This window comes from Opisthocomus hoazin, chromosome 2 (genome assembly GCF_030867145.1).
Source record: "Opisthocomus hoazin isolate bOpiHoa1 chromosome 2, bOpiHoa1.hap1, whole genome shotgun sequence".
In the NCBI taxonomy this organism is placed as follows: Eukaryota; Metazoa; Chordata; class Aves; order Opisthocomiformes; family Opisthocomidae; genus Opisthocomus; species Opisthocomus hoazin.
In genome coordinates, this window is record NC_134415.1 from 23,272,517 (window position 1) to 23,299,323 (window position 26,807).

The 26,807-nt window shown below is 42.2% G+C and overlaps 1 protein-coding gene across 1 annotated transcript in view; it reads left to right on the forward strand.

Annotated features, from left to right (window-relative positions):
- The window catches only part of LRPPRC (leucine rich pentatricopeptide repeat containing), a 101,690-nt gene that overhangs the window by 64,248 nt on the left and 10,635 nt on the right, over positions 1 to 26,807 (forward strand). Inside the window, exons 28-32 of the mRNA XM_075412879.1 lie at positions 2,144 to 2,286; positions 2,399 to 2,486; positions 17,235 to 17,358; positions 21,030 to 21,118; positions 24,499 to 24,703. Coding sequence (XP_075268994.1) covers positions 2,144 to 2,286; positions 2,399 to 2,486; positions 17,235 to 17,358; positions 21,030 to 21,118; positions 24,499 to 24,703 — 649 coding nt within the window. The remainder of the gene's footprint in view (positions 1 to 2,143; positions 2,287 to 2,398; positions 2,487 to 17,234; positions 17,359 to 21,029; positions 21,119 to 24,498; positions 24,704 to 26,807) is intronic.

Genomic DNA, 26,807 nt, shown 5'->3' on the forward strand with positions numbered 1-26,807 from the left:
CGTCTTCCAAAAGACAAAACCAATTCCGTCTGTTCAAAGAAGTGGAAAACATTTGTGGGTTTCTGTCACCACAGAAGACAAAACCCATGCACATTCCTGCTTTCAACCATTTTAGATTATCTATCAAAGCTGCCCTGTGCACCAATGCAGTAGAGAGTTGTCATTGTGCACCTAAGGCATAACTTCAGGTCTATTTTAAGCACGTGAAAAAAGAACCTACCAAGCTGTGATCAAAAAATGTTGAAAACAATGCATTTGGTTTTGTAGAATCAGAGAGTAGTTTATGCTGGAGAGAGCCTTAGGAGTTTCAAGGCTTAGTCTTTTCCTAGAGCTAGGACAGCTTCAAAGTTAGATTAGATCATGGCCTTGTCTAATAAAATTCTGAGTGCCTCCAAGGGTGGAAATCAAACAGCCTCACTGGGCAACCTGTTCCAGGGTTTGGTCATCCTCAGATACTCCATTGCTGCAACTTTTAACCATCACCTTTCATCCTGTGCTGTGCACTTCCAAGGCGAGACTGACTCTTCTCTGTGGCTGTCAGTTAAGTAATTGAAGACAGCAGTTAGATCACCTGTTAGCCTGCTTTTCTCCAGGCTGCCCAAAACTCAGAATCTTCCACTTTCTTTTTTACTCCATCTGCTCTCGCCCCACGTGCATCTTGATGGCTGAATTTGCTCCAGTTGCCAGCATCTCTCTTACAGTTGTGGAGCCCAAAACTGGACACAGTCCTCTACATGTGGCACCATGAGTGTCAAATTTAGTCCTCAAAACCAACCATGTTATTTGACTCAGGGTGGTCACTGAGTTCGCTGCTGCCTCTTCTAAAAAGCTGAAGTGGTGCCAGAACGTTGTCGAAAGTGGGCTTGGATCTTGAACCAGCCCAGTTACATATCCACGTGTTTTCCATAACCCATCCTGCTCCTGGAAAGAAGAGAGCACTGCACTGTGACATTTCAGTATTGCACTGTGATATTGTTTGCAAAGCAAACTGCTTTGAAACAGCAGTTTCATAACAATTCTATAGAATATCCAAGTGTGTCCTGCTGCTCCAGTTTTTGCATGTGTTATGACTTAGTCCAGTGGAAAAGCTGGAGATGCTGCCTTGTGAATGATTCATTCCGTCATCTGTCTTCTGATTCTGCCTTCTTTCCTTGCATCTCTTCATTTCTGGGATTCTGAATTAAACCGTGGAACAAACAGATTACAACTAGCTGGTGTTGGGCTCAGGTACCTGTGAATAGGACCGACAACCAGAAATCAATGCAGTTCTGGTAACTTATGATGGGACACACAGGAAGCTGCCTGCTGTATGTACTTAAATAGAAATCAACTGTTTTCTCTCATGAAGTCCAGCTTTCTGTACATATATAAATTGTTATTCTTGTTGAAAGCAGTGGAACAGGCTGCCCAGCAGGGTTGTGGAGTCTCCTTCTCTGGAGATACTCAAAACTCGCCTGGATGTGGTCCTGTGCAGCCTGCTCTAGGTGACCCTGCTTTGGCAGGGGGGTTGGACTGGGTGATCCCCAGAGGTCCCTTCCAGCCCCTACCATTCTGTGATTCTGTGGTTATTCTGTTAATTTGGTAGCAATTTATTAAGTTTTTCTCTTTGAGAAAACTTACCTTTTACAGTCTTCAGATGTGCAGTTTTTTTCGTAGCAAAATGAGAGCCTGAAGGCCTAGAACACTTCTTTGACTTGAAAGTGATAAACTTGTGGGATGTAGATGCTCTAACTCAGTAGCAGCCTAACCAGAGGATTTCATTTCAAGAATTTCAGAATAGAAGTGGTATCTTAGAATGTTAATGTTTTGTAATAATTGAGAAATATTTGTAATTGTTTTTACAATTAACGATCAAGAGTATTAGAACTGATGAGCTAGCAGGAACACTTCTGCAATATTTTTGAGTTGATTTCTCCTTCATTTGAAAACTCATATGATCATTTTGGTTTTTTTTTTCCTATTTGCATCTTCTGGTGTCCTCTGTATTAAAAATAGTTTAGAACTTTTCAAGTTGATGGTCATATGAAGCAGAAGCACATGATTAATTGATGAGTTATTTTCCAAAGATACCTTTTTTGCATCACTTTAGATACGTAGATAAACTCTAAATGTGCTTTACTTCAAGATTTGAATCTTGTTTCAGAAAACAACGATGACTGGAGAAAGGCTGAAGCTGTTTGGACTAAAATTCAAGAGGAAAATGTTGTTCCACGTGAGAAAACACTAACCTTACTGGCTTATATACTTGAGAAAAATGGTCAGGTTGTTCCATTTGAGGTACCTAAGGTAATTGGAGTTCAGTTTTCCTAGCTAACGATACTTTTGAATATATTTCTTTCCATTGAAAAGTGTTGACAGATAGCATTACTGTAACTTAAATAGTTTGTTTGTTTTAAAGGATAGACGTGAAGATACCAGAATTGTAAGTGCTTCTGATGTGGAAGAAAGAAAAATAAGGATGCTTTGCAAGAAAAACAATGCAAAAGGTAAACTGAAAACAACTGTTTTTTTCCTCCTTCAGCATTAATTTTAAGATTTTGATTAACTACAGAGCAACAGATGCTTGCTGGTGCTTTTTGTTGGTTTGCTAATATGTTAGGAAGGGTACATGATAATATTACCTGCCAATATACTGCTTCAGAAACTGATGTGAGATGGATATGCTAAAATATTAAAAATGTAATTGGAAACGCTGACTTTTAAACTCATGTTTGAAAGCCAGTTGTTTTGGTTTCGGCTGCAGCCGGCAACAAAAGTGCCACGCGGCCGTCCCTCCCCCTGCCGGGGTGCGGAGGAGAATGGAAAGAAACAGGCAGAAACTGGTGGGTCGGGATAAGGGCAGTTTAACAGAACAGCAAGCAAAGGGAAACAGCAACAACAACGATACAGATAAGGAGAAAATACAAAACAAACCCGCAGAACGGACCCGCTCTCTCGGACCGCACCGCCACTGAGCCCTCCCGAGCTGCAAGAGAGTTCCTGCCGCGCCGTCCCCCCCCACCGGAACCCAGCATGACGGCACATGGTACGGAATACCCGGCTCTGTTTGGCCAGGTTGGGGTTGGGCCAGCCCACCCAGCTGTGCCCCTTCCTGGATTCTGGTGAAAATTAACCCTGTCCTGGCCAAACCCAGGACATTATCCACCCCTTATTCCATACCATCTACGTCATGCTGAGGTCCCCCATTGTCCAGTTGATCACCACCACTTCTCCTGTCTCCAGATATCATTCCCTTAGTCTATGGATCATCACTCTAAAGTGTCCGTTGAGTTCATTTAATCCATGGCTTCGGGCTCCATCTGTCATAATGGTCTTCCGTGGCAGGAGAGGTGACTTGTGGTGATTGGCGGTCACTTGCTGCATCCGGAGCTCACGGCTGACATATCTGGTGCGGCCCGTGCCCACAGTCTGCAGGTTGGAGACGTCGATCTCGATGAAGTTGCTGGGTGCCAGTTGTTGATAAACCAGGTCCAGTTCCATCATCGCTGTGCTCTGCTAGTGTCCATCAAAAAAGTCCATCCTTCTTTAATCTGGACGATTCGTACTATGCTACTACTGGTATAACATATAACAATTATAACAGTGATAACAGACAATGACAGGGTTATTTAACAATTAACTTTATACAATTTATTTATTTATGGACTATTTTACCCCAAAATCAAATCCCCATGAGGTTACACATCGGACTTCCCCATCCTTCCGCATTACCCACCAGGTACACCCAGGTCCTTGAGCAAAAGCAGTCCCGCGGACGGGCTTGCCTTTGCCCGAGGCAGGACTGACCCAAACCGTCTTCCCTAACGTGTTCCGCATGTGCACTACAGGGACTTTATCCCCTTCTACTGGGCGCTGAGGTTTTGACTGGGCAGGACCAGCCCGGTTGGTGGACCCTCTGGTGTTAACCAACCAGGTGGCCTTTGCTAAATGGGTATCCCAATTTTTGAAAGTCCCACCCCCCATTGCCCTCAAAGTGGTTTTTAGCAGCCCATTGTACCGCTCGATCTTTCCAGAGGCTGGTGCATGCTAGGGGATGTGATACACCCACTCGATACCATGTTCTTTGGTCCAGGTGTCTATGAGGCTGTTACGAAAATGAGTCCCGTTGTCTGACTCAATTCTTTCGGGGGTGCCATGTCGCCACAGGACTTGTTTTTCAAGGCCCAGGATGGTATTCCGGGCGGTGGCATGGGGCACAGGGTAGGTTTCCAGCCATCCGGTGGTGGCCTCCACCATTGTGAGCACATAGCACTTGCCTTGGCGGGTTTGTGGCAGTGTGATGTAGTCAGTCTGCCAAGCCTCCCCATATTTATATTTTAGCCATCGTGCTCCATACCACTGAGGCTTTACCCGCTTGACTTGCTTGATTGCAGCGCATGTCTCTCATTCATGGATAACCTGTGCGATGGTGTCCATGGTCAAGTCCACCCCTCAGTCACGAGCCCATCTGTATGTCGCGTCTCTTCCTTGGTGGCCTGAGGTGTCATGGGCCCACCGAGCTATAAAGAGTTCACCCTTATGTTGCCAGTCCAGATCCACCTGAGCCACTTCAATCTTAGCAGCCTGATCTACCTGGTGGTTGTTTTGATGTTCCTCAGTGGCCCAACTCTTAGGGACGTGGGCGTCCACGTGACGGACTTTTACAGCCAACTGCTCCAGACGGGCAGCAATATCTTGCCACAATGGGGCAGCCCAGTAGGTTTGCCTCTGCGCTGCCGGTTGTTCTTCTTCCATTGTTGCAGCCACCCCCACAAGGCATTGGCCACCATCCAAGAGTCGGTGTAAAGATAGAGCACTGGCCACTTCTCTCGACTGGCAATGTCTAAAGCCAGCTGGATGGCTTTCACCTCTGCAAACTGGCTGGACTCACCTTCTCCCTCGGCAGTTTCCACGACTTGTCGTGTAGGGCTCCATACAGCAGCCTTCCACCTCCGCTGCTTCCCCACAATGCGACAGGACCCATCCATGAACAGGGGATACTGTTTCTTATCTTCTGGCAGCTGGTTATACAGTGGGGCCTCTTCAGCACGTGTCACCTCCTCCTCTGGCGATGCTCCAAAATCTTTGCCTTCTGGCCAGTCCATGATGACCTCCAGAATTCCTGGGCAACTGGGGTTTCCCATTCGGGTGCGCTGGGTGATCAGCGCGACCCACTTACTCCACGTAGCATCGGTGGCATGATGCGTAGAGGGGACCCTCTCTTTGAACATCCAGCCCAGGACCGGCAATCGTGGTGCTAGGAGGAGCTGTGCTTCAGTGCCCACCACTTCTGAAGCAGCTCGAACGCCTTCATATGCTGCCAGAATCTCTTTTTCTCAGTGGGAGTATAGTGGGCCTCGGATCCTTTGTATCCCCGGCTCCAGAACCCCAGGGGTCGACCTCGAGTCTCCCCTGGTGCTTTCTGCCAGAGACTCCAGGTTGGGCCATTCTCCCCGGCTGCGGTGTAGAGCACGTTTTTAACATCTTGCCCTGACCGGACTGGACCAAGGTCTACGGCATGAACTATCTCCCGTTTAATCTGTTCAAATGCCTGTCGTTGCTCAGGGCCCCATTCAAAATCATTCTTCTTCCGGGTCACGTGGTACAGAGGACTTACAATCTGGCTGTAATTTGGGATGTGCATCCTCCAAAAACCCACAACACCCAGGAAGGCCTGTGCTTCCTTTTTGCTGGTTGGTGGAGACATAGCTGCTATTTTGTTGATGACATCCATTGGGATTTGACGGCGCCCATCCTGCCATTTTATTCCCAAAAACTGGATCTCTTGCGCAGGTCCCTTGACTTTACTTCGCTTAATGGCGAAACCGGCTTTCAGAAGGATCTGAACTATTTTCTGCCCTTTCTCAAAAACCTCCTCCGCTGTGTTGCCCCATACAATGATGTCGTCGATGTACTGCAGATGTTCTGGAGCTTCACCCTTTTCCAGTGCAGTCTGGATTAGTCCATGGCAAATGGTGGGACTGTGTTTCCACCCCTGGGGCAGTCGATTCCAGGTGTACTGGATGCCCCTCCAGGTGAAAGCAAACTGTGGCCTGCACTCTGCTGCCAAAGGGATGGAGAAGAATGCATTAGCGATGTCAATTGTAGCGTACCACTTGGCTGCCTTTGACTCCAGCTGGTATTGAAGTTCTAACATGTCTGGCATGGCAGCACTCAGCGGTGGTGTGACTTCATTCAGGCCACGGTAGTCTATTGTCAGTCTCCACTCTCCAGTAGATTTTCTTACTGGCCATATGGGACTATTAAAGGGTGAGCGAGTTTTGCTGATCACTCCTTGACTCTCCAGCTGGCGGATCAGCTGATGAATGGGGAGAAGGGAGTCTTGGTTGGTACGATACTGTCGCCGGTGTACCGTTGTGGTCGCAATTGGCACCTGTTGTTCTTCCACCCTCAGCAACCCCACAACGGAAGGATCCTCCGAGAGACCAGGCAAAATGGACAGCTGTTTAATTTCTTCCGTCTCCACAGCAGCTATGCCAAAAGCCCACCGATACCCCTTTGGGTCCTTGAAATACCCTCTCCTAAGATAGTCTATGCCAAGGATGCATGGAGCCTCGGGGCCAGTTACAGTGGGGTGCTTCTGCCACTCCTGCCCAGTGAGGCTCACTTCAGCCTCCAGTAGACTCAGCTCTTGGGACCCCCCTGTCACTCCAGAAATGCAAATGGACTCGGACTCTTTGAAATCTGATGGAATTAAAGTACACTGTGCACCAGTGTCCACTAGAGCTTTATACTCTTGTGGATCTGACGTGCCAGGCCACCGAATCCACACCGTCCAATAGACACGGTTGTCCCTTTCCTCCACCTGGCTGGAGGCAGGGCCCCTCTAATCCTCGTCAGAGAATTTGCTGCTGACCTGCTGTAAGAATGACTTGGAGGTCCCTTCCAGAGGATCGGAATCAAGATCAAACTGTCTACCTGGTCTGGAGAGCTGGCTGCTGGAAACTGGAGCGGCACTTTTCCTAACAGAATCCCCTTTTGTGATTGTTTTACCTCGCAACCTATGCACTCGTGCCTCTAGGGTTGAGGTGGGTTTTCCATCCCACTTCCTCATGTCCTCTCCGTGGTCACGCAGGTAGAACCACAGGGTGCCCCGGGGTGTATAGCCTCTGTATTCCCTCTCCTGAGCAGAGAAACGCTTGCCCCTAATAGCTGAGACACTGGCCCTTATAGGAGGGGAGTAGGACCTACTCTCTTTCATCTGCCGGACCTCCCGGGCCAGTTTCTCCACCGCTGAGACAAGGGAGGAAAAGAGACTTTCCTCATATTGCCGGAGTCTGACAGCCACCTCATCCACTGTTGGTGCCTCTTTACCTTTCCAGTTTACAACTGCCAGTGCGTTGGCATATGAGGAGGGTGCGCTCCGCACAAACTTCCTCCACATAGATGCTGTGCACTGGACTTCATCTGGGTCTGTGGGTAACTGGTCATTGTCTGGTTCATAGTAAACCAGCTCCCGCACAGCTAATTCCCTCAGGTACTGAATACCCCTTTCCATATTTGTCCACTTGCCAGGGTAGCATACAAAATCGTCACTGAAGGGGTACCTCTCCCTCACCCCTGAGAGAAGTCTTCTCCAGAGGCTGAGGACTTGGTCCTTCTTCCCAATGGCCTTGTCAATGCCCCCATCCCTGGCCAGGGATCCCAGCTGCTTGGCTTCCTTGCCCTCTAATTCCAAGCTGCTGGCCCCGTTATCCCAGCACTGCAGCAGCCAGGTGACAATGTGCTCGCCTGGGTGGCGGCTGAAATCTTTCCACATGTCTCGCAGCTCTCCCAGGGACAAGGACCGGGTGATGATCTCTGTCTCTATCTTCTGCGATGACTCTGGCTCATCGTCATCCCTCCCGGAGCGATCTGCTGTCTTTGCGTCTTTCTTTGGTTTTACAGGGGTGACTGCTACTGGCACAGGTTGGTCTTTGGGCTCAGTCACTGTGCCTGTGGCTGGAGCTGGGGCTGCAGCAGCTGCCGTGCCTGCCGGAGGAGCCGGGACCACGCCAGTGGCTGCAGCAGCCGTGGTGCCAGTCGGGGGGGCTGTGACTGCCTGCTGGGCTGGAGGGGCTGCAGGGCCGGCCGGGGGGGCAGCGCCAGTCGCAGCGCCTGCCGCTTCGTTTCACCCCCCCTTCCCCTTTAGAGCACTGAATCAGGTTGAACAGGGCTCGGTAGGCGTGGGCCAGACCCCAGCACATTGCAGTGATTTGTGTCTCTCTGGAGTCCCCAGGGTGGCAGCACACTTTTTGCAGATATTTTACCAGATTGTCCAGATTCTGTACTTGTTCAGGGGTGAGTTTAAAACACACCGGTGGTGCCCACTGCTCTAGACACCTGCCCATGCTGTCCCACACACCCAGCCACTCACAGCTATCTGGCCCCGGGGCAGGTCTCTGCACGATGTTCTTAATGACTTGTTTAACCCTAAACAAGACCCAAAACCCATTCAGGAAGCATAACAATAGAAACCCGCTGGCCTGAGCATCCCACGGGTACTCGAAATTCTCAGAAGCCGTTAGGACTGGCCTGAAGGAGAGAGGAGGGGTGAAAGAGTGGGGGGAGGTGTCCCCTCCGGTTTTCCCCGCAGATTGGGTTTGATTATTAACAAATTCTAAGACATAGGATCCGAGATACGGAAATGACCGCAGTGCCGCATGCAAATACAAGCCTAATTTCATGCACAGTGATGTTGTCATAAGTCGATATCGTCAGTACAGCAAAATTATCATCCCGATCTTTTTCCCAGCGATGATGAACAGCACGGCATTGAATACATACTGCAAATAAGGATTCAAAAACCACAGCCATCTGATCAAAGTCAGCAACATTTTTACCGGCGACTATTTAACTAACACAGAAAAATGCCTATAACAAAATTTAACAAAATCTAAGAAAGCAGTTTTAACACCCGCTGCTCAGCCCTGCCCTTATCCCCGCCCCATGCTTGGGCGCCAAAATAAATGTTTTGGTTTCGGCTGCCGCCGGCAACAAAAGCGCCTCGCGGCCGCCCCTCCCCCCACCGGGGTGCGGAGGAGAATGGAAAGAAACAGGCAGAAACTGGTGGGTCGGGATAAGGGCAGTTTAACAGAACAGCAAACAAAGGGAACAGGAACAATAACGATACAGATAAGGAGAAAATACAAAACAAACCCGCAGAACAGACCCGCTCTCTTGGACCGCACCGCCGCTGAGCCCTCCTGAGCTGCAAGAGGGTTCCCGCCGGGCTGCCTCCCCCCCCCCCCCCCCCCCCCCCCCCCGGAACCCAGCATGACGGCACATGGTATGGAATACCCGGCTCTGTTTGGCCAGGTTGGGGTTGGGTCAGCCCACCCGGCTGTGCCCCTTCCTGGATTCTGGTGAAAATTAACCCTGTCCTGGCCAAACCCAGGACACCAGTCTATGGTGAAATTGCCAATTTTAAAATTACCAAAGTGTTGCTGGTCTGTAGTTATACTGTTGGGTTAACATCGTGTTCTAGACTTTCAAATGTATCCATTAAACACCAGAAATGAAATTTATGTACAGGATTGATGCTAAAAATACTGGTTTTATGGTTCCCAGAAAATCTAGCTGTTTGGTCACGAGTTTTATGGTTTGAGACCTGAGAATTGTAATGAGAAGAAAGATTAATATCATGTGAAATAGCTGGAACATCTTTATGGGAAGGCAATTACCTATTAAAAGAAGTTGTTCAGAGATTTTTCTATTTGCCCCTGCTGTTGAAGTCTCAACAATAAGACCAGATATGGTTCCAAAGTATACCTCAGCTACCTTACTTAAGCTATAGATTTGGCAAAGAAATTAGTTAGATGAGATTAAATGAGATGGGACTATGTTATGGAGGTAATAATTGCTCTCTTCCTATCTGGCTTTTATCTGTTAGTCTATTTTCCATTTGTTGATGTTGCAAGGGTATTTATTTCTGTTTGAAGGAAGGATTCAGTGTGTTGTGTAGTGTCTTTAGCTTCTTTATAACTAAAGTTGTCCGTGTTTCTCTGTAGAATTTGCAGACTTTTCCTGCTGTTGTTCCTCCCCCAAAGAAATACACAAATTCTAAACAAAAGGTCAAAATACATGTCCTCAAGGCTAACTGTTTCCAAACCCCTGTGCCTGTGGGTGCCACCCCACAAATGAAATGGCCCTATTGAGAGAACGCTTCAGATGAATTCTGCTATGAAAAATTATTAACTCTTCTGGCAAACTTCACTGCCTCAGATGAAAACAGAATTAACTTATGCATGGGATTTTGCCTTTATATACAGAAAGGAGGAGTGTACTTCAGTGCAGTTCCTTTGGCTTAGTCTGTGTTTAAATGTTTGGAAATCCATTCCTATCCATCTCATCTCAAAGCAGGTTCACAGGGTCAGGACTAACATTACTGGGCTTTTGAAGCTGGGGAGGCAATCAGTCCATTTCTAGCATTTGTCAAGGTGCGGAGTATATGAATATTCTGGAAACCCTTATTTTCTTCATCTGTACTATGACAAGTAAATAGGTATTCTCACTTGAAAGCAGATTAGAAAGAATTAAATAGGTTTAAAAAACTTAATTTTGCTGAATGAGGAAGATTTCTGAATACCAGATACCTAGGGTTTTTTTTCTCTGAGTGTTATCAGTGTATTTTACAGGTTGGACACACAGATTTTTAAGCTCTGAATTTTTAAAAGAAAGATCTGTCAGTCATTCACACAGTTAACTTCTGTTGTTAGAGAAATGACCCTATGGAGTTCATCAGTCGCATAAGCACTGATTAGAAGTCTAAAGTGGAGTCTGGATATTTTGTAGGTAGAGAGTGCAATCTCGTGTTATGTATATGAATTTAAGAATCGTGTATTATGGCAGACATTAATGTTTTCAGGAAATTCTTCTTGCTGGTAAATCTGGGGAATCGAAAGAAAATGTTCTTTCAGCAGTGAAGTGGCAAATAGAAGTCTGAGGGCCATCAAGAGACACTTGAGGGCCATAGGGCAGTTGGTTAAGGGATCAGGAGCACAGGTAGTATTCTCCTCTAGCCCTCCAGTTGCAGGAAGCGATGAGGGAAGAAACAGGAAGAGCCAGCAGATCAACACCTGCCTTGGAGCCTGGTGTCACTGATGGGATTTTGGGTTCTTTGATAGTGGATTGGTTTACACGACACCAGGCCTGCTGGCAACAGACAGGGTACACCTGTCTCAAAGGGGGAAAAGGGTCCTTGCGCAGGAGTTAGCAGGGCTGATTGAAAGAGCTTTAAACCAGATTTGAAGGGGGAAAGGGTCAATAACAGGCATGCTAGAGATAAGCCTGGGAGTGGCACACCAGTGTGCGAGGGACAGTGTGCTCGAGAGCTCTTTTGGTCTGCCATCCCAGCAGAGGTAGGGGATGGAGAGCCATGCAGCAGCAAAGGTGTGAGGTTTATTGTGGTGTTAGAAACCACGGAAGTGCCCGAGAATGGTCGCATAGGAATTGAGGCTTTTCCCCTCAGGTGGCCAGATCGGTAGTCCAGCTGAAGTGCATCTACACCAGTGCCTGCAGCATGGGCAACAAACAGGAGGAGCTGGAAGCTATTGTGCAGCAGGAAAACTGATACAGTAGCCATCGTGGAAACACGGTGGGATGACTTGCACTAGCTGGAGTGGTGCAACTATAGACTCTTCAGGTGGGATAGGCAAGGAAGGAGAGGCAGTGGGGTAGCCCTGTATGTTAGGAAGTGTTTTGATTGTCTAGAGCTTGATGATGGCAACAAATAGAGTTGAGTGTTTATGGGTAAGAATCAGGGGGAACGCCAACAAGGCAGATATCATGGTGGGAGTGTGTTATAGGCCACCCAACCGGGATGAAGAGGTAGATGAAATATTCTGTAAGCAGCTGGGGGAAGCCTTACAATTGCTGGCCTTTGTTCTCGTGGGGGACTTCAACTTAGCAGATTTCTGCTGGAAATACAATACAGCGGATAGGAAACAGTCCAGGAGGTTCCTGGAGTGTGTGGAAGATAAATTCCTGACCCAGCTGGTGAGGGAGCCAACTAGGGAAGGCACCCTGCTGGACCTGTTGTTTGCAAACAGGGAAGGACTTGTCAGTGACGTGATGGTTGGAGGCAATCTTGGGCACAGCAATCACGAAATGATAAGAGTTTTCAATTCTCGGGGAAGTAAGGAACCACCACCTTGGACTTCCGGAGGGCAGACTTTGGCCTTTTTGGGAGCCTGGTTGACAGAGTCCGTTGGGAGACAGTCCTGAAGGGCAAAGGAGTCCAGGAAGGCTGGACATTTTCAAGGAGGAAGTCTTAGAGGCACAGGAACAGGCTGTCCCCATGTGCCAAAAGATGAGCCAGCAGGGAAGAAGACCACCGTGGCTGAACAGAGAGCTTTGGCTGGAACTCAGGAAAAAAAAATGAGTTTATGTCCTTTGGAAGAAGGGGCAGGATACTTGGGGGGACTAGAGGGATATAGTGAGGTTATACAGGGAGAAAAAGCCCAACTAGAACTTATCCTGGCTACTGCTGTAAACAACAATAAAAAAAGTTAAATATAAATATATTAGCAACAAAAGGAGGGTGAAAGAGAATCTCCATCCTCTGTTAGATGCAGGGGGAAAACTTAGGGACAAAGGATGGAGCAAAAACTGAGGTACTTAATGCCTTCTTTGCCTCAGTCTATAACAGTAAGGGAAGTTGTTCTCCAGACACCCAGCCCCCTGAGCAGGAAGACAGGGATGGGTAACAAAAGGAAACTCCCAAAATCCAAGGGGAAATGGTCAGTGACCTGCTACACCACTTAGACACACACAAGTCTATGGGGCCAGATGGGATCCACCCAAGGGTACTGAAGGAGCTGGTGGATGTGCTCGCCAAGCCAATTTCCATCATCTATCAGCAGTTCTGGCTCACTGGGGAGGTCCAAGTTGCCTGGAAGTTAGCTAATGTGACGCCCATCTACAAGAAGGTCTGGAAGGAGAATCCTGGGAACTACAGGCCTGTCAGATGCTGAGGAAGGTTATGGAGCAGATCATCTTGAGTGCCATCATGTGGCACATATGGGACAACCAGGTGATCAGGGCTAGTCAGCATGGGTTTATAAAAGGCAGGTCCTGCTTGCCTAACCTGATCTCCTTCTATGACAAGGTGACATGCTTAGTGGATGAGGGAAAGGCTGTGGATGTTATCTACCTGGACTTCAGCAAAGCCTTTGACACTGTTTCCCACAGCATCCTCCTGGAGAAACTGGCTGCTCGTGGTTTGGATGGGTGTACACTTTGCTGGATAAAGAACTGGCTGAGTTGCTGGGCCCAGAGCGTCGTGGTGAATGGAGATAAATCCAGCTGTCGGCTGGTCACAAATGGTCTTCCCCAGGGCTCAATATTCGGGCCAGTTCTGTTTAACATCTTTATCAATGATCTGGACGAGGGAATTGAGAGCACCCTCAGTAAGTTTGCAGATGACACCAAATTGGGCGGGAGTGTCGATCTGCTTGAGGGTAGGAAGGCTCTGCAGAGGGATCTGGGCAGGCTGGGTCAATGGGCCAGGGTCAGTTGTATGAGGTTCAAGAAGGCCAAGTGCAGAGTCCTGCACTTAGGTCACAACAACCCCGTGCAATGCTACAGGCTTGGGGAGAAGTGGCTGGAAAGCTGCCTGATGGAAAAAGATCTTGGGGTGTTGGTTGACAGCTGGCTGAACATGAGCCAGCAGTGTGCCCAGGTGGCCAAGGAGGCCAATGGTGTCCTGGCTTGTATCAGGAATAGCGTGGCCAGCAGGAGCAAGGAGGTGATCGTGCCCCTGTACTCGGCACTGGTAAGGCCGCACCTGCAGTACTGTGTTCAGTTTTGGGCCCCTCCCTCACTACAAGAAGGACATTGAGGTGCTGGAGCGTGTCCAGAGAAGGGCAATGAGGCTGGTGAAGGGGCCAGAACACAAGTGTTATGAGGAGTGGCTGAGGGAGCTGGGGCTGTTCAGTCTGGAGAAGAGGAGGCTGAGGGAGGACCTTATCGCTCTCCACAACTACCTGAGAGGAGGTTGTAGTGAGGTGGGTGTCAGTCTCTTCTCCCAAGTAACAGGCAATAGGACAAGGGGAGATGGCCTCAAGCTGTGTCAGGGGAGGTTTAGACTGGATATTAGGAAAAATTTCTTCACTGTAAGGGTTATGAAGCATTGGAACAGGCTGCCCAGGGAAGTGGTTGGGGCACCATCCCTGGAGGTATTTAAAAGACATATTAGATGCGGAGCTTAGGGACATGGTTTAGTGGTGGAATTGACAGTGTTAGGTTGATGGTTGGACTCCATGATCTTGAAGGTCTCCTCCAACCTAAATGATTGTATGATTCTATAAAAATGTGAAAACACAGAAATATTTTTCACTGAAAACCAGGCAAAATTAACGGAATGCATTGTATGACATTATTCCTAGACAAGTGTCCTGTGCCTTTGATACCGTAACTCATCAAGTGGAGAGCAGGAGGAAACTAAATATGCCTTGGACCTTGCAGGAAGACTGGTTTAAAACAAAAATATAAAATGTAACTGCTAATAGTCTATGATGACATTTGATACTGAATTTATCAGTAAAATATTCCTGCATATTCTATTATTTAAAGGTGCAGTATTTGAGAGGAGGTGGTCTAGAGGTACTGGGAATTAAGGGGAAAAAAGACAAATGTTGGGAAACAGTTCTCTGTCTTAAAAAAACTATAAAAACTACTTTGTCACTTTTATGTGTATATGTAATGTAATTTTGATGTGAATGTAATAGGGCAGAAATAACTTTTTATCAACAGCAGCTTTTCGATAGGAAAAAGATTAACTTAATCTAGTTATGTAACTAATTTCATGAACTTATCAACTCTGACATGGAGGTGTTTAGAAAATCTATTCTCTGAAGTGCTTGATTTATGCAAGTCATATTTTCATTTTTATCTTGATTCCTCAGTGTGAGAACTTGACTCTAGGGGATCATGTTACACATATCCCAAACAGTTGCAATTGCTGAAACAAATTTGACTGTCTTGAGAACTGAGACTTTCTTGGCAAGTTGTCACTTTTCTAACAAATCTTTCTACTTGAAATAGCTAGTATAACACAGTACGATTTTGAAACCAAGAGCGTTCTTTTCTGAATGCTAATATATTTTAGTAATTTTAGATGCCATCTGAAGAAGTAATAAGCTGATAATACCTGATCAGGCATATGTCTCAATTCGATACTCATTTAGGTATACTTCAAACATGCTACTTGCACTGATACAAAATAAAGTTAAGAAAATTATCTGAATAGGATAATCATTCCGAGGTGGGGACTGACATACACAACAAAACATCCTAGAACAGGGAAACAAAACTGATGCAAAGATTTTTAGTTCATTGAACTAGTCATTGCAAAAAAGATTTAAATATATTTCCTTCTAGAAATAGATCTTATTTTATGGACTGTCATAATCGATGGTGACATATTCCTGACATCATGTCCACTGGTGGCAAGGTCCATTTCTGTACCCAGCCGATGGAAAAAAAAATATTCAAACACCGGATGAAGTTCTAGTTCAATCTGAAGACTGCAGAGCTTTTGTAGGAGTCTCCAAACATAAGGAGTTTTTTGCTTTAAAAAACAGAATTGAAACAGGCTTTCATGAGCAGAAAACACAAACCAATCACCAGTCAGCTACATTTTTGTTAATTAATTAATTACACTTGTAATAGATTATACTAGTGAAAGGATTTTTTTGTTATTGTTGAATAAGATTGCTAGTCTACTGGTCAAATTTCAGAAAAGTGGAAGAAAAAAGGTCTTTCTCACTGAATTTAAGTGTGAACACTCTTATGAATGCTGGTGTTCAACATCTGAGCCGGCCAGAGAGTTCAGCACATTGCAACAGGCCAAGCTTTAACCTCAGACCTATAAGTAAATGTGGAGGATTTCAAGACCTTTCCTGTGTCATCCTGTTGTTGTTTTATTGGTCTTTTGGTTAACAATGCAATCACTACTGTAATATCAGACATCAGTCATATTCTCTCTTCATCTCTCTCATATACATGAAACTAACATACATGAAAGTGGATTTAATTTCTACTGTGATACTCTTATCCTTTATCCCTGTTCATATATATATTTAATGCCGCTCCAAGCATCGAAAGTAGATTATGGGTGGCAATGTTAATTCTAATTATTAACTCAGCGTAAGAGTTTGTGTGTTGTAAATAATAAATTTTATGCAGTTAGTTCTGTGCCTGCATTTGAGGAGGTTGTTATGTATACTCTTTGGTTGAAGGAGTTTGATTCAAACCAAAAAGCACATCAACAGTTTTTGGTTTGGGGAATGCCAGCTTAAAATTCTGCAGCACACTGTAGTAAATGCTATTAGTGTGATGCTCCTTGTGACAGTAAGAATCAAACAAGTTGTCTTCATCTTTGCTTTCAAAATAGAAGAAAAAAACTTAAACGCTTAAGAAAAAACTTAAATGCTTAGCTGTGAAATTTGTAGTGATGGCCCACGTATTTCTGAAAAGTTTTAAAGGTTATTGTGGCTATGATTTGAATTAGGAAAGGGATTATTTTTCGAGTTTCATTAAATGAAACATGCAATCACAGTTTAGATGTAAAAGATAATTTATGGTTCTTAACACAGCTTTCTAGCCTATGTTGCAGCCTAGATAGCAGTTTTAGCTGCATGTTTATAGCTGCATAATCTTGTTTCAAAAAAATAAATGACTGAAAAGTGTGCTTATCATTTTTTTCCCCTTTTTGGTAACATCTTTTCATACACTGACAGTTATTGTGAATGCATGAAATAAAACTGTTAATCAGTCAAACAAATGCTGCGTAGTTTACTTGTTAAATATCTGTATATTTGTAAATTGTATGTTTTGTGTAAATCTTGTCGTAGCCAAATAATTTGATCTCCCCATATTGGAATCACCTCCTATATTATCTGTTAATGCTGTTGTGATCGCGTACCAGACATTGTAACCATATACCCCAGCATTAGGCGTTACTTTAAAAATCCTGAGTCTTCCCCTTCTAACCAGCTGTGCTGGTATTCAAGCAACAGCCACATATAGGAAAAACAGCAGTAGCAAACTTTTTGTTCTGTGGAGATATGTGTCAGTTGATTGTTGTATACAAGCAGTTTTGAAGAAGCTGTGACCGACAGCTTTGGGCTCAAAGATGTAAGCAGAGGATAAAATAGATTTAAGACAGATCTTTTGAATGAATAGGTGACTTCTTTCTATCATCAACATCATTGCAATATGGTGTTTCATTTTGGCTTTTTTTTCTTTTTTAGAGGCCTACAATGTTTTCCTGAAAATGCAAGGGAAGAATGAGTTTCATTATCATTCTTATGACATCCTTATAAAAGCGTTGTTAACACAGAATTGTCCTGAAGAAGCCATTGAAGTGAAACACATGTAAGGCTTTTCTGTGTTTGGGGGATTTTAATATTTTAGTGGGGATGGTTTTTAAATGATTTCTGGATCATTGTCAGGTAAGTCCTTATGGGAGAAAACATGTCATGACTGGTAATTAGGGGTTATGGTAGGAAATGCACCAGTGTTCATAGAGTGGTATGCCGTATATTAAAAAGGTACTGGAATGACAGTACGTATTGCTAATAACTCATTTCAACTAACAGTATCAATAAATGTACTTGGCATCAGAACTGAAAGTCTGCCCTTCTGGCAGTCTGCCTTTTCCTCTTTAGAGCAGCATCCAAACAGACAAGATTCTCTTACTTAACTGCCCGTGAGCCTTCCCCTCACTGCCCATCCCTTCTGCTGTCCTACCCTGCCCACGCTCCCTGGCAGCTGGCTGCATGCCAAATGCAAAATGGTACATTTGACTGTGATGCCAGTGGCTAGGAGATGACCATAAACCTCAGATCCAACTCTTACACTTCTGAAATAAATCCAGCCTGCTGTCATGCATTATTAGAATCACCAGAATCAAAATAACCATAAGTTGTGTGGTACACCGCTTGCTTGAATTATTGCCTCTAATGTGTTTTCTGGTGAAATTATAGGCTTCAAAATAAAAGTATTACTACTCATGAACGAAGAGTTAAGAAGAACAAAAATTTCAGTTGAAGTAATATTAAGTCTTTCTTCAGCTAAAACAAGAATAGTGGTTGTCATCAAATGTGTTCTCTGACTGAATACAGTGAATTTGAAAGTGCGTGTGAGTAACTTAAAAGATGCATGGGGCACTATAAAAGTCTAATAATTTTTAGAGTCAACTTAGTTTTTGATGTCTGGGAACAGTATAGTGTAAGATGATGTTTATTATTTTCATATTTTCTTTAAAAGTGTTTAGATTGAAGAAATGTCTTTGAAAGAGTATTTGAGTTCTGCATTCAGAAGAACAAATACTGTTTTTTCACATAGGTCTCAGTAACTGGGCTTTATGATAAGGAATGTTTGGGCTTGATGGATATATGGCTTATATCAAGGAAAAACTAAAACAGTTTATGAAATTAAGCTTCCTGAATTGGAAGCAATTGATAAATAGAAGATGGAAAGGACATGTTTTGGAAGTACAAAGAATGTTGATAAAATTTAGGTAGTTTGTTAAACATTCGCAGAAAATATTGATGTGTTGAAAGATTCTTCAGGGAAGAAGTTTGAAACTTTCTACTGAAGATTTGTACATGCATTGACTGCTTCTCTGCTCTGCAGCTCAAACACACTCGTAAGGAAGATGCACAAAGTATTGCATGCTATCAGCAGTAACTTGCAGATTGGAAGAGCAGAAAGAAGATAGTGGCTTATTCCTAGTGTTACAATGATAGGGAATTCCCACTTTAGATAAATGTTTTAGTATACAAATCCAAACTGCGGGAGGAAAAAAATGAACAAAAAATTTTAAAGACTGAAAGAGCTGGAGATGTGTTTTAAGGGACTAAACCTCTGAACCTTGAGATAGTTAGTCAAAAAAGAAAATAGGTTTAATAAGAGGTTCTGTTCTTGGTCACTGGTCAAAGCCAACCATCATAATAACCTCTGTGCTTTTCAGAATTCTCATACTAAATCTTGTAGCATAGAAATGCCAAATAATGGTATTTTAAGAAGTCTGTAATAGCTCACTGTTGCATCAGGACAGAAAATGCTTTATATTGGCAGTGTTCATAGTGTTCATATGTGTATCTTTTTTCTAGTAACAAAATCATGATTACATTAAGCATTTTCAAAAGTCTGCAAGTTTTAAATTATTCACTGAAGTGATTGTGTGTGTACACATGGTTGAGGAATAGTGAAGCTGTGTGTTTCGCACACATTTCTGCATGCTTTGACAATTTTTCTGACCTTGCATTACAAAGAGATTACTCCTACAAAGCCTAGATGTGTGCAGTGGCCTGAAACTTTTGCAACTCCTAGTATTTTCATAAAATACAGGAAAGCTACCTTAATTTATATAAGCTAACATCTTTATCTTTTTACTCTGCTTGAAGCCAAATTTGAAATTTAAATAATATATAGAAAGCCTTAGTAGGAGTATTAGCATAGGCAACAAAATAAGTCATTTTTTTATTTGAAAAGGTCAGATGTTTTTAAAACTTCCCTCCTGTTATCAGAACTGAGAAACGTCCATGAGAAAGTGATGTGGTAGAAGGAAATTGCACTTCTGCTCTGCATTTGGAAAAAAAAAAAAAGCCCACCACCAAAAAAGCACAAACAACCCAGGTTACTGATCTGCTGGTCAGCCTGAGTCTAGTTGCTTTGGCATTCTAGCCTGTTTTAAGGAATATTTCCTGCATTTAGTCCAAGAAGTTTTAAATAGAAATTTAGGAGTATTGGAATGATGGATTAGTTCTGTAATAGTAGCTAACATCTATTTAATCACACTAAAGATTGGAAGATTGGAGAAAGTAAATCCTTTGTTATATGTAATTTACGGTCTCATGCATGAATTGTTGACTTAAGGGCTTTGACAGATGGGACAAAGGGGGGGGGGGGAAGACAGAACTGAGCAGTGGGTGCTTAGGCAGGGATTAAGAGGATTGGTTGGGAGAGTAAGAAAATCCCGAGTCCAGTGACTGCATTTGTGAGCCTGGGAGGCTGAAAGTGACTGAGAGGATAGTCATATTGTGTGCGATGTGAAGGATTTTCTTGGGATTGAGGAGAATAATTTAGCAATGACCCTGCTTACCTCCCAATCCGCTCAGCCTCTAAGTTCAAGTAGGTAGGCTGCTCAGTTGTTTGCCACAAGATGATCAGTGAGGTTTATCTTGATTGCTGATATGGTAAATGGCAATGCCCCCCTTTTCTATGTGGAGATTTTGTAATCTAGAAATGAACATTTGTAAAGTTATGCTTATATATTAAAAATGTGGCTATATGTCATTTAGGAACGGGAACATTTTGTAGTGTAAGATCAATGCGATTTCTGTTTAGTGTCTCTTGACTAATTTCCAGAGTATTAGAAAAGCTTTAGTAGTGTTATTAAAGATTCTCTTTGCCATAGATATGTGAAGTTTTATGCTACAGGAGATAAAGAATTGATAAGCGAAATACAATTCTAATGTGGCTAAGGCAGCGAATGTAGTATGTTCACTTTAAAACCTGTATACATCTAGATGACAGAAATTTGAAAATTAATCAACCAAATGATATGGTGTTAGTTCATAATATGCTTTAGTTTATGTTTAAAATATACAGTGCTGAAAATAAATGTTTCATTTTTATTGCTGAAAGAATAGTTTTACATTTAATAATTATGGTGACTATTGAAAAAAGAAGAAAAAGTATCCAGCTTAGGATACAACAGAACAATGCAGGGCATGCAGTTATTTTAGTCATCTAATATGTCAGCATTCAAGAATCTGAACCGATTGTTTAAAAAAAATCTTGTACTTTGTTTCTTTTGTTGCTCACTTCCAACTTTGTCATCTGTCAGAATGCAAAAAAAAATTATCCTTCTATAACCATTGACAGGATAACACAAAAGCTGTCTCCAGGTCGATATTTTGCAGCAATATTTTTAACATACGAACAGTAGTTTTTATAATTTCACCTTGGTGCTCAACCATTTATTATCGTATCAGAAGCATGTCAGTAATTCCTTTCTAAATGTCTGCTTCTTTTAGTGCTGAGACCCACATCAAGGGCTTCACACTGAACAGTGCTGCCAGCAGCCTCCTCATCATATCGCAAGTTAGGCGGGATTATTTGAAAGGTATGTCACAATGCTTGACCTTTACGTCACATTAATGCCTCTGCAGATTTTTCTTGTAACGCCCTTCGAATACTTGGATAAAGGAGTCCATTTAGCAAATTACCTGCTTATCAAGAGCCTTTTGTGGTAGCTGAGAGACGTAAATTACTGTACATGCATTTATAATACAGCTTGAATATGAATGTACTTGTCATTTGACCACTTAGTCCAGTTTCCATTCCATTTAACACAAGATGGGTTTTCTTAAGATGAATCACAGCTCTTCAGACATGCAAAATTTGTGCTCCAGAACCAGAGAAAGTACAGGCTTTCAAGTGCGTTAAAATTCACAGCACAAGTCATTTTGCTTTGGAAATTAACATACTTTAGAGCATCTGAAACAATTCCCAGCAGTTGTTTCTTGCATATTGTGTTGGTCGTGTGAGGTACCAGATGAGTTAAATTGGCTGTTAAATGTGCATGATTGTGCACTAAATGATTATAATATTGATTTAAAAACTTAATCAAATACTTTTTAATAGTTCTCAATACCAACAGTAACAAAATATTCAGTTTGGTTTTCTTTTTAATGGAACAATGTTGATAGAAAAGAAAATGGTGGGTGAAGAGTATGTAAGGGTACCCAACAAGATGGTGGATAAAGTTTGTGTTATTTTAGTTCTCAGCATTAGTTGTTTTGCAGCCTAGAGTTCAGGTCCACAGCGTTATATTTTACTTAGTTGTTCCGTAGAACTCTTGTGAGAGTGGAAAACTCTGCAAGCACATAGTTTTACATGCAGTGCTGTGTCTTTTTATCCTTGTACAAGTGTAAGTACAGTGTTGATACGTATTTGCATCAGTACCGTTAGGTGTTAAAGCAGCTGCATATGAAGAAAATGTATTGCACTGTATGGGGTTTTCACTTTCATGCCATTCATTTTTGATTCTGCCATCAGTTAGTTTTGTTTTGTTCTGTTATGCATAGCTGCAGTAGCTCATACCCATATAACATCAGCTACATTAAAATACTCTAAGGTGAGCATTCAGAAGCATCTTCTCACTTGTACTCTTTCCTGCAGCTGATAAACTTGTCTTCTTTCAAATTCCTTTCTTGGTCAGTCTCCAGTCTGACATCATTGCCAGGTGTCATCGAGTGAAGTATTTGTGATGAATGCAATTGCTTCTCTTGCTCTTGGGAAGTCTTAAGTTTTTGCAGCTTTGAAGTCCTTCACCTGACATTCCTGTCTGATTTTATTCTAATAAATTTTCTGCTTTTTCTTGATCGGTGTGCCACAAAGTTTTACCAGTTCTTCCTAAATATTACACACTAAAAGTCTTCCTTTCAAAACATCACTGATGTTTCTGTATTCTGCCAGTCTCTTGCACTAACTACAATATTTATTTTTGGCTAGCGTACTAAATTCTCTGCCGTGCCAGCCCTCTCCCTTGCTATACTTCAAAAATGTTTCTTTTTGCACAATACAAAGTTTCTCAAGAAGTCTGTGGAATTACATTGGTTTGCAAAATTAGGTTTTCCTTTATTTTGCGCATTGTACAAGCTTTACTTTGGTAATTTAAATGTATAGTCAGACTTGATCCTTGTTTCTATTTTAATTTGAAAGATACTGCTTCTGTTTTTGTAAGTGAAGCCTTGAAAATGCAAGCTACTGAATATTTCAACCATACTGGCCATTTTCTGAGGCTTATAGATTTCCCCAAAATTTTTGCTCACAGTCTTTTTGTAGTCTTTTTGGGGGTGAGCTCCATTAGACCTACATCCTGTGATGGCTTTTACTTATGTAAAACTTGCTTGTTTTATCACTTCCTCGTATAGTTCACCATCAGTCTTTGCTGTGTAATGGGGTGTCACTGAAAGTTTTTGTGGAGGTTCCCAAGTATACTTGTAAGAGCTGTAGTATCTTCTAGCAAGAACTTGGTAAAACCCAGGTTTACTCTGAGTCAGAACTTGAGTTTCACAGTATGGAATTTGCAGAGTTTATAGAATAGCCTATTAAAAGATAAATGGTCAGTTTTCACAAGCACATAGTTACCTGCTTTTAAGTACTGAAAACTCAAGGGATTAAATTATAAATTCAGATTATAGTAATGAGTGTTTTTACATAGGAAAAAAAAGATACTAGCAGAATTATCTAGTGTGCTACTCGTACATAATTTCTTGTAGTAGTGCTGCACGCATGCAACTTTCAAATCTTTCTCTGTCCTTGTTCTTGAGAAGGCTGATCATGGTCCATGCAAAAGGGAGGTCCACGCTTACAGCCAGGAGAGAATTTGAACTTGGAATGTGTTTTAAGTTTGCTTATAAATTTTGGAAATCTTGCTGCTGGTGTATTGCTCTTTTTTTTCCCCTAAAATGAAGGGGCAGGGGGGGCAGAAGGAAGGAGGGCGATGTGCAGAAAGAAAATTTACTGTGAAGGAAGGTTAGGCATGCAGGATGTTTTTTCTTCCTCTCTTGTAAAAGGTAATATTTGGTTTCTGCAGTACCTGCATATTGAATTGGAATGTTAATGCTGTGGAGTTCAAGTGGGTGTATATTATGTTAGAAGTGTTATCCTTTGGTATTATAATTATTATCTGTGATTTATCCTGCCTGTGCTGGGAAAGAGTAAGAGATTTTTACCAGAGGGGCATGTCTTTCTGTGTGTGTTTGCTCATGTATAATGTAAATTGACAAGAATTCTGGTTAGAGAAATGAAGGTGACTGCATCTGCTGTGGGTTTGGGGAATTTCTGGCAGACAGGCAAGAGATTGATTTTGTGTGTTTTTAACATAGGTAATTGCTATAATTTTAGGAGTTCTTGAGGTAACTGTCCAGTTTTGAGTTTATTTTTCTTTTCGTATGGAGACTTGTGTCCCATACTTTTATTTAAGAATTAAATGTTGGTAAACAAGGCTTTGGTGCACCCTTGAAAAGACAAATCTGAATACTAGACTTTAGTCATTTCAATCATAAATTACACTTTTAAACTATATTTGTTCTTAAGTATGCAACATTTTTGATTTTGAGTAACACAAATTGATTATAGTTTGGATAAAAAACAAGCTGAGAAGGTCATGACTTTAAGGTCATAAGAACATTTATGACACAGCTGCTTTCATTGAGCTGGATACTAAAATAAATTAATTAAATGTTGAAAGTATCTTAATACTTTTTATTGAGCAAATATTAAAGCCTTTTAATCTGAATTACTATTGAAAATTTTTATTTGTGTGTGTGTGTACATTCCAGTTATAATTCACTATGGCAATTTTGGGACTTAAGTTCAGCAAGAGAATTTTTTTCCGCAGATGTTTTTAAAAGGGTAGGATTAATGATACCAGCAGCATAGTTGCCTTCTGAACTAAAATCTGATTTTTTTCCCTTATTTCTTTACCATCATTAGATGCCATGTCTGTTTTAAAAGGAATGCTTGACAGTGGCTTGTTGCCTACTAGACAAGCAGTTACTGCGCTCATTCACACTCTGGCAGAAAAAGGAGATCTAAAGAAACTACAAGCACTTAAAAACATGCTGGAAGACGTCAGGACATCAATTGGTATATCTCCCTCACTAATTGCTAATGCTATTGCATTGGCTTATACTAAAAAGTAAGTATTTTTGGGACTATTATATGTAATTGTTTTATGCAGAGTGGTGGGAAATCACCTGCATTTTCCATTTCATTCTGTTTCTATTCTTACAGTGTCCTAGATGTTAAAATTCTGGTCAAGTTGAGCAGTGTGCTGTGCAGTTCTGTTCTGGTATTGTTTCCCAAACACACTTGCGGTTGAAAATCATTAAATGAAATACAAGGATAGCTATGAAGCATTTGGAAGAGGAAAAGGTCTTCTCTGGTGGTCTAATTTAGCTTTGATACCTTCGTTCTAACATATGACACCTCATGTAAAGTGTTCTCTTTGGTGTTAGATCAAAAGCCCTATGAAATCTGAATGTAAATTTGAATTACTTCAGTAATCTAAATGTAAAAAACTTGGAACTTAGATTATGCGTGTAATATTTGTTTGGAAGCAAAAATCTGCTACCTGTTCCAGTAGTTGAAATGACAAAATATTGTCGTGTTTACCCTCAAAATGTGAAAGTCAGACATATATCTGTGGAGTGGTTTTACATATTTTTGTCAGAATTATAAAAAAATGGCTGCTATGCTGATTTAGGCCACCGTTTCAATCATGACAATTATCCCCAAACTTTGAGCATCCTTTGATTCAGCTGTTTAATTCAGTATCACATTCTGCCTAGCATTTTTGGTTTAGTTGATACATTGGCACTGTGCTAGTTTATCCTTTGTATAAAACTGTATAGGGGAAGCACGTGTGGGAGAAGGGGCATAGTATAAACTTATCAAATATGCTTTGCAGCAGCCAGTCTTCAGGTATCCTACGTATTCTGTTGTTTTGTTTCAAACCAGTTTCATGAGGTGGAGCTTCTGTATCTAAGATGGCAGGAAAGTTGTAGAACTGTGTAGTACATAACAGATACCTGATCACCTCAGGTATGCCAGACCAGAGAGAATAGTGACTGAAGTGTTTGGAACAGCAAGAGGACTTGAATTGAAGCAGGGCCATGCAGGCCAGTTCCAGTAGTGAGCTCACTGTATTTTTCACTGAAAAGCAATCTGTCTATAAAGGACTGATCCTGAGTGGTCCTTGGCCTGCAGTTCTAGTGCATTGACTTTTGCCTAAATTAAACACCCCAAATAGGAGAGATATTTCAGGATTTGTCTCATAAGCTGCATATTTTCCTATATTTCCATGTCATAAGTGTTGCAAAGTCATGCTGTGTTCTTAAGATGTAGATTGGTGACAGGAATAAATAAATCGATAAATTGCTGTGTGCAGGCACAGGTTATTCAAGCAGCATCAACTTTTCTTTTCCTATATGGAAACTAGCTTGGATGTAGGAAAAGACTCAGCAGCAGCATAAGTAATATCCACCTTGTATAGTCCTAAGTATGTTGCAACTGTGCCTTGACAACTATGAAAAACAGATTCTTACAGATATTTTTAATACCTTTTCATTTATTGGTAGATTCATGTTTCTGATACAGTTTTGAAAGCATTTTTCACTTCACCTAAAAGCATTCATAGCGCTTCGATTTCTTTTTCAATTAAATTAGTTTTTAGAGTGGACTGATAAGAGATGTTGTCACTTGAACTTTTTAGAATGCTAGCAGTAGAGTTTACACTTTGGTGAATACTTCCTGCCTTATTTTGTTAGCATTTACTATACTTAGGCCATAAGATTAAAAGCATTTAGACAGAGGTACTGACCAAATGACATTTAGTATTGTCTTTTGCATCCAAAAAGGCAGGCATGGGAAAAATTAGGTAAATAATTAATTGAATAGGATTAAAAAAAATACTTGAATTGCATGCATTAATTATTCAGATACCTTCCGTTAATGTTTTGATTTTGCCTTCAAGATTTGCAGAACACATTTTCCTAAAGCAGCTAGCTGAACTCTTCTTTCTTAATGAGGGAAAAAATGTCAAAATTACTTGGGGTTTGTACAGGTCAAAGATCATGAAAAAATTTTACCTATTGGTTAATTTATTCAGTCATAAATGCTTTCACTTTGACAATGTCTGAATTAAGTCATAGGTACTCAACCATTCCTGGGAAATACAACTTTAATGTAGAAAACAAAAACTTTAATATAATTGCTTCTTTAGGTTTAGAAATCTTGATTTC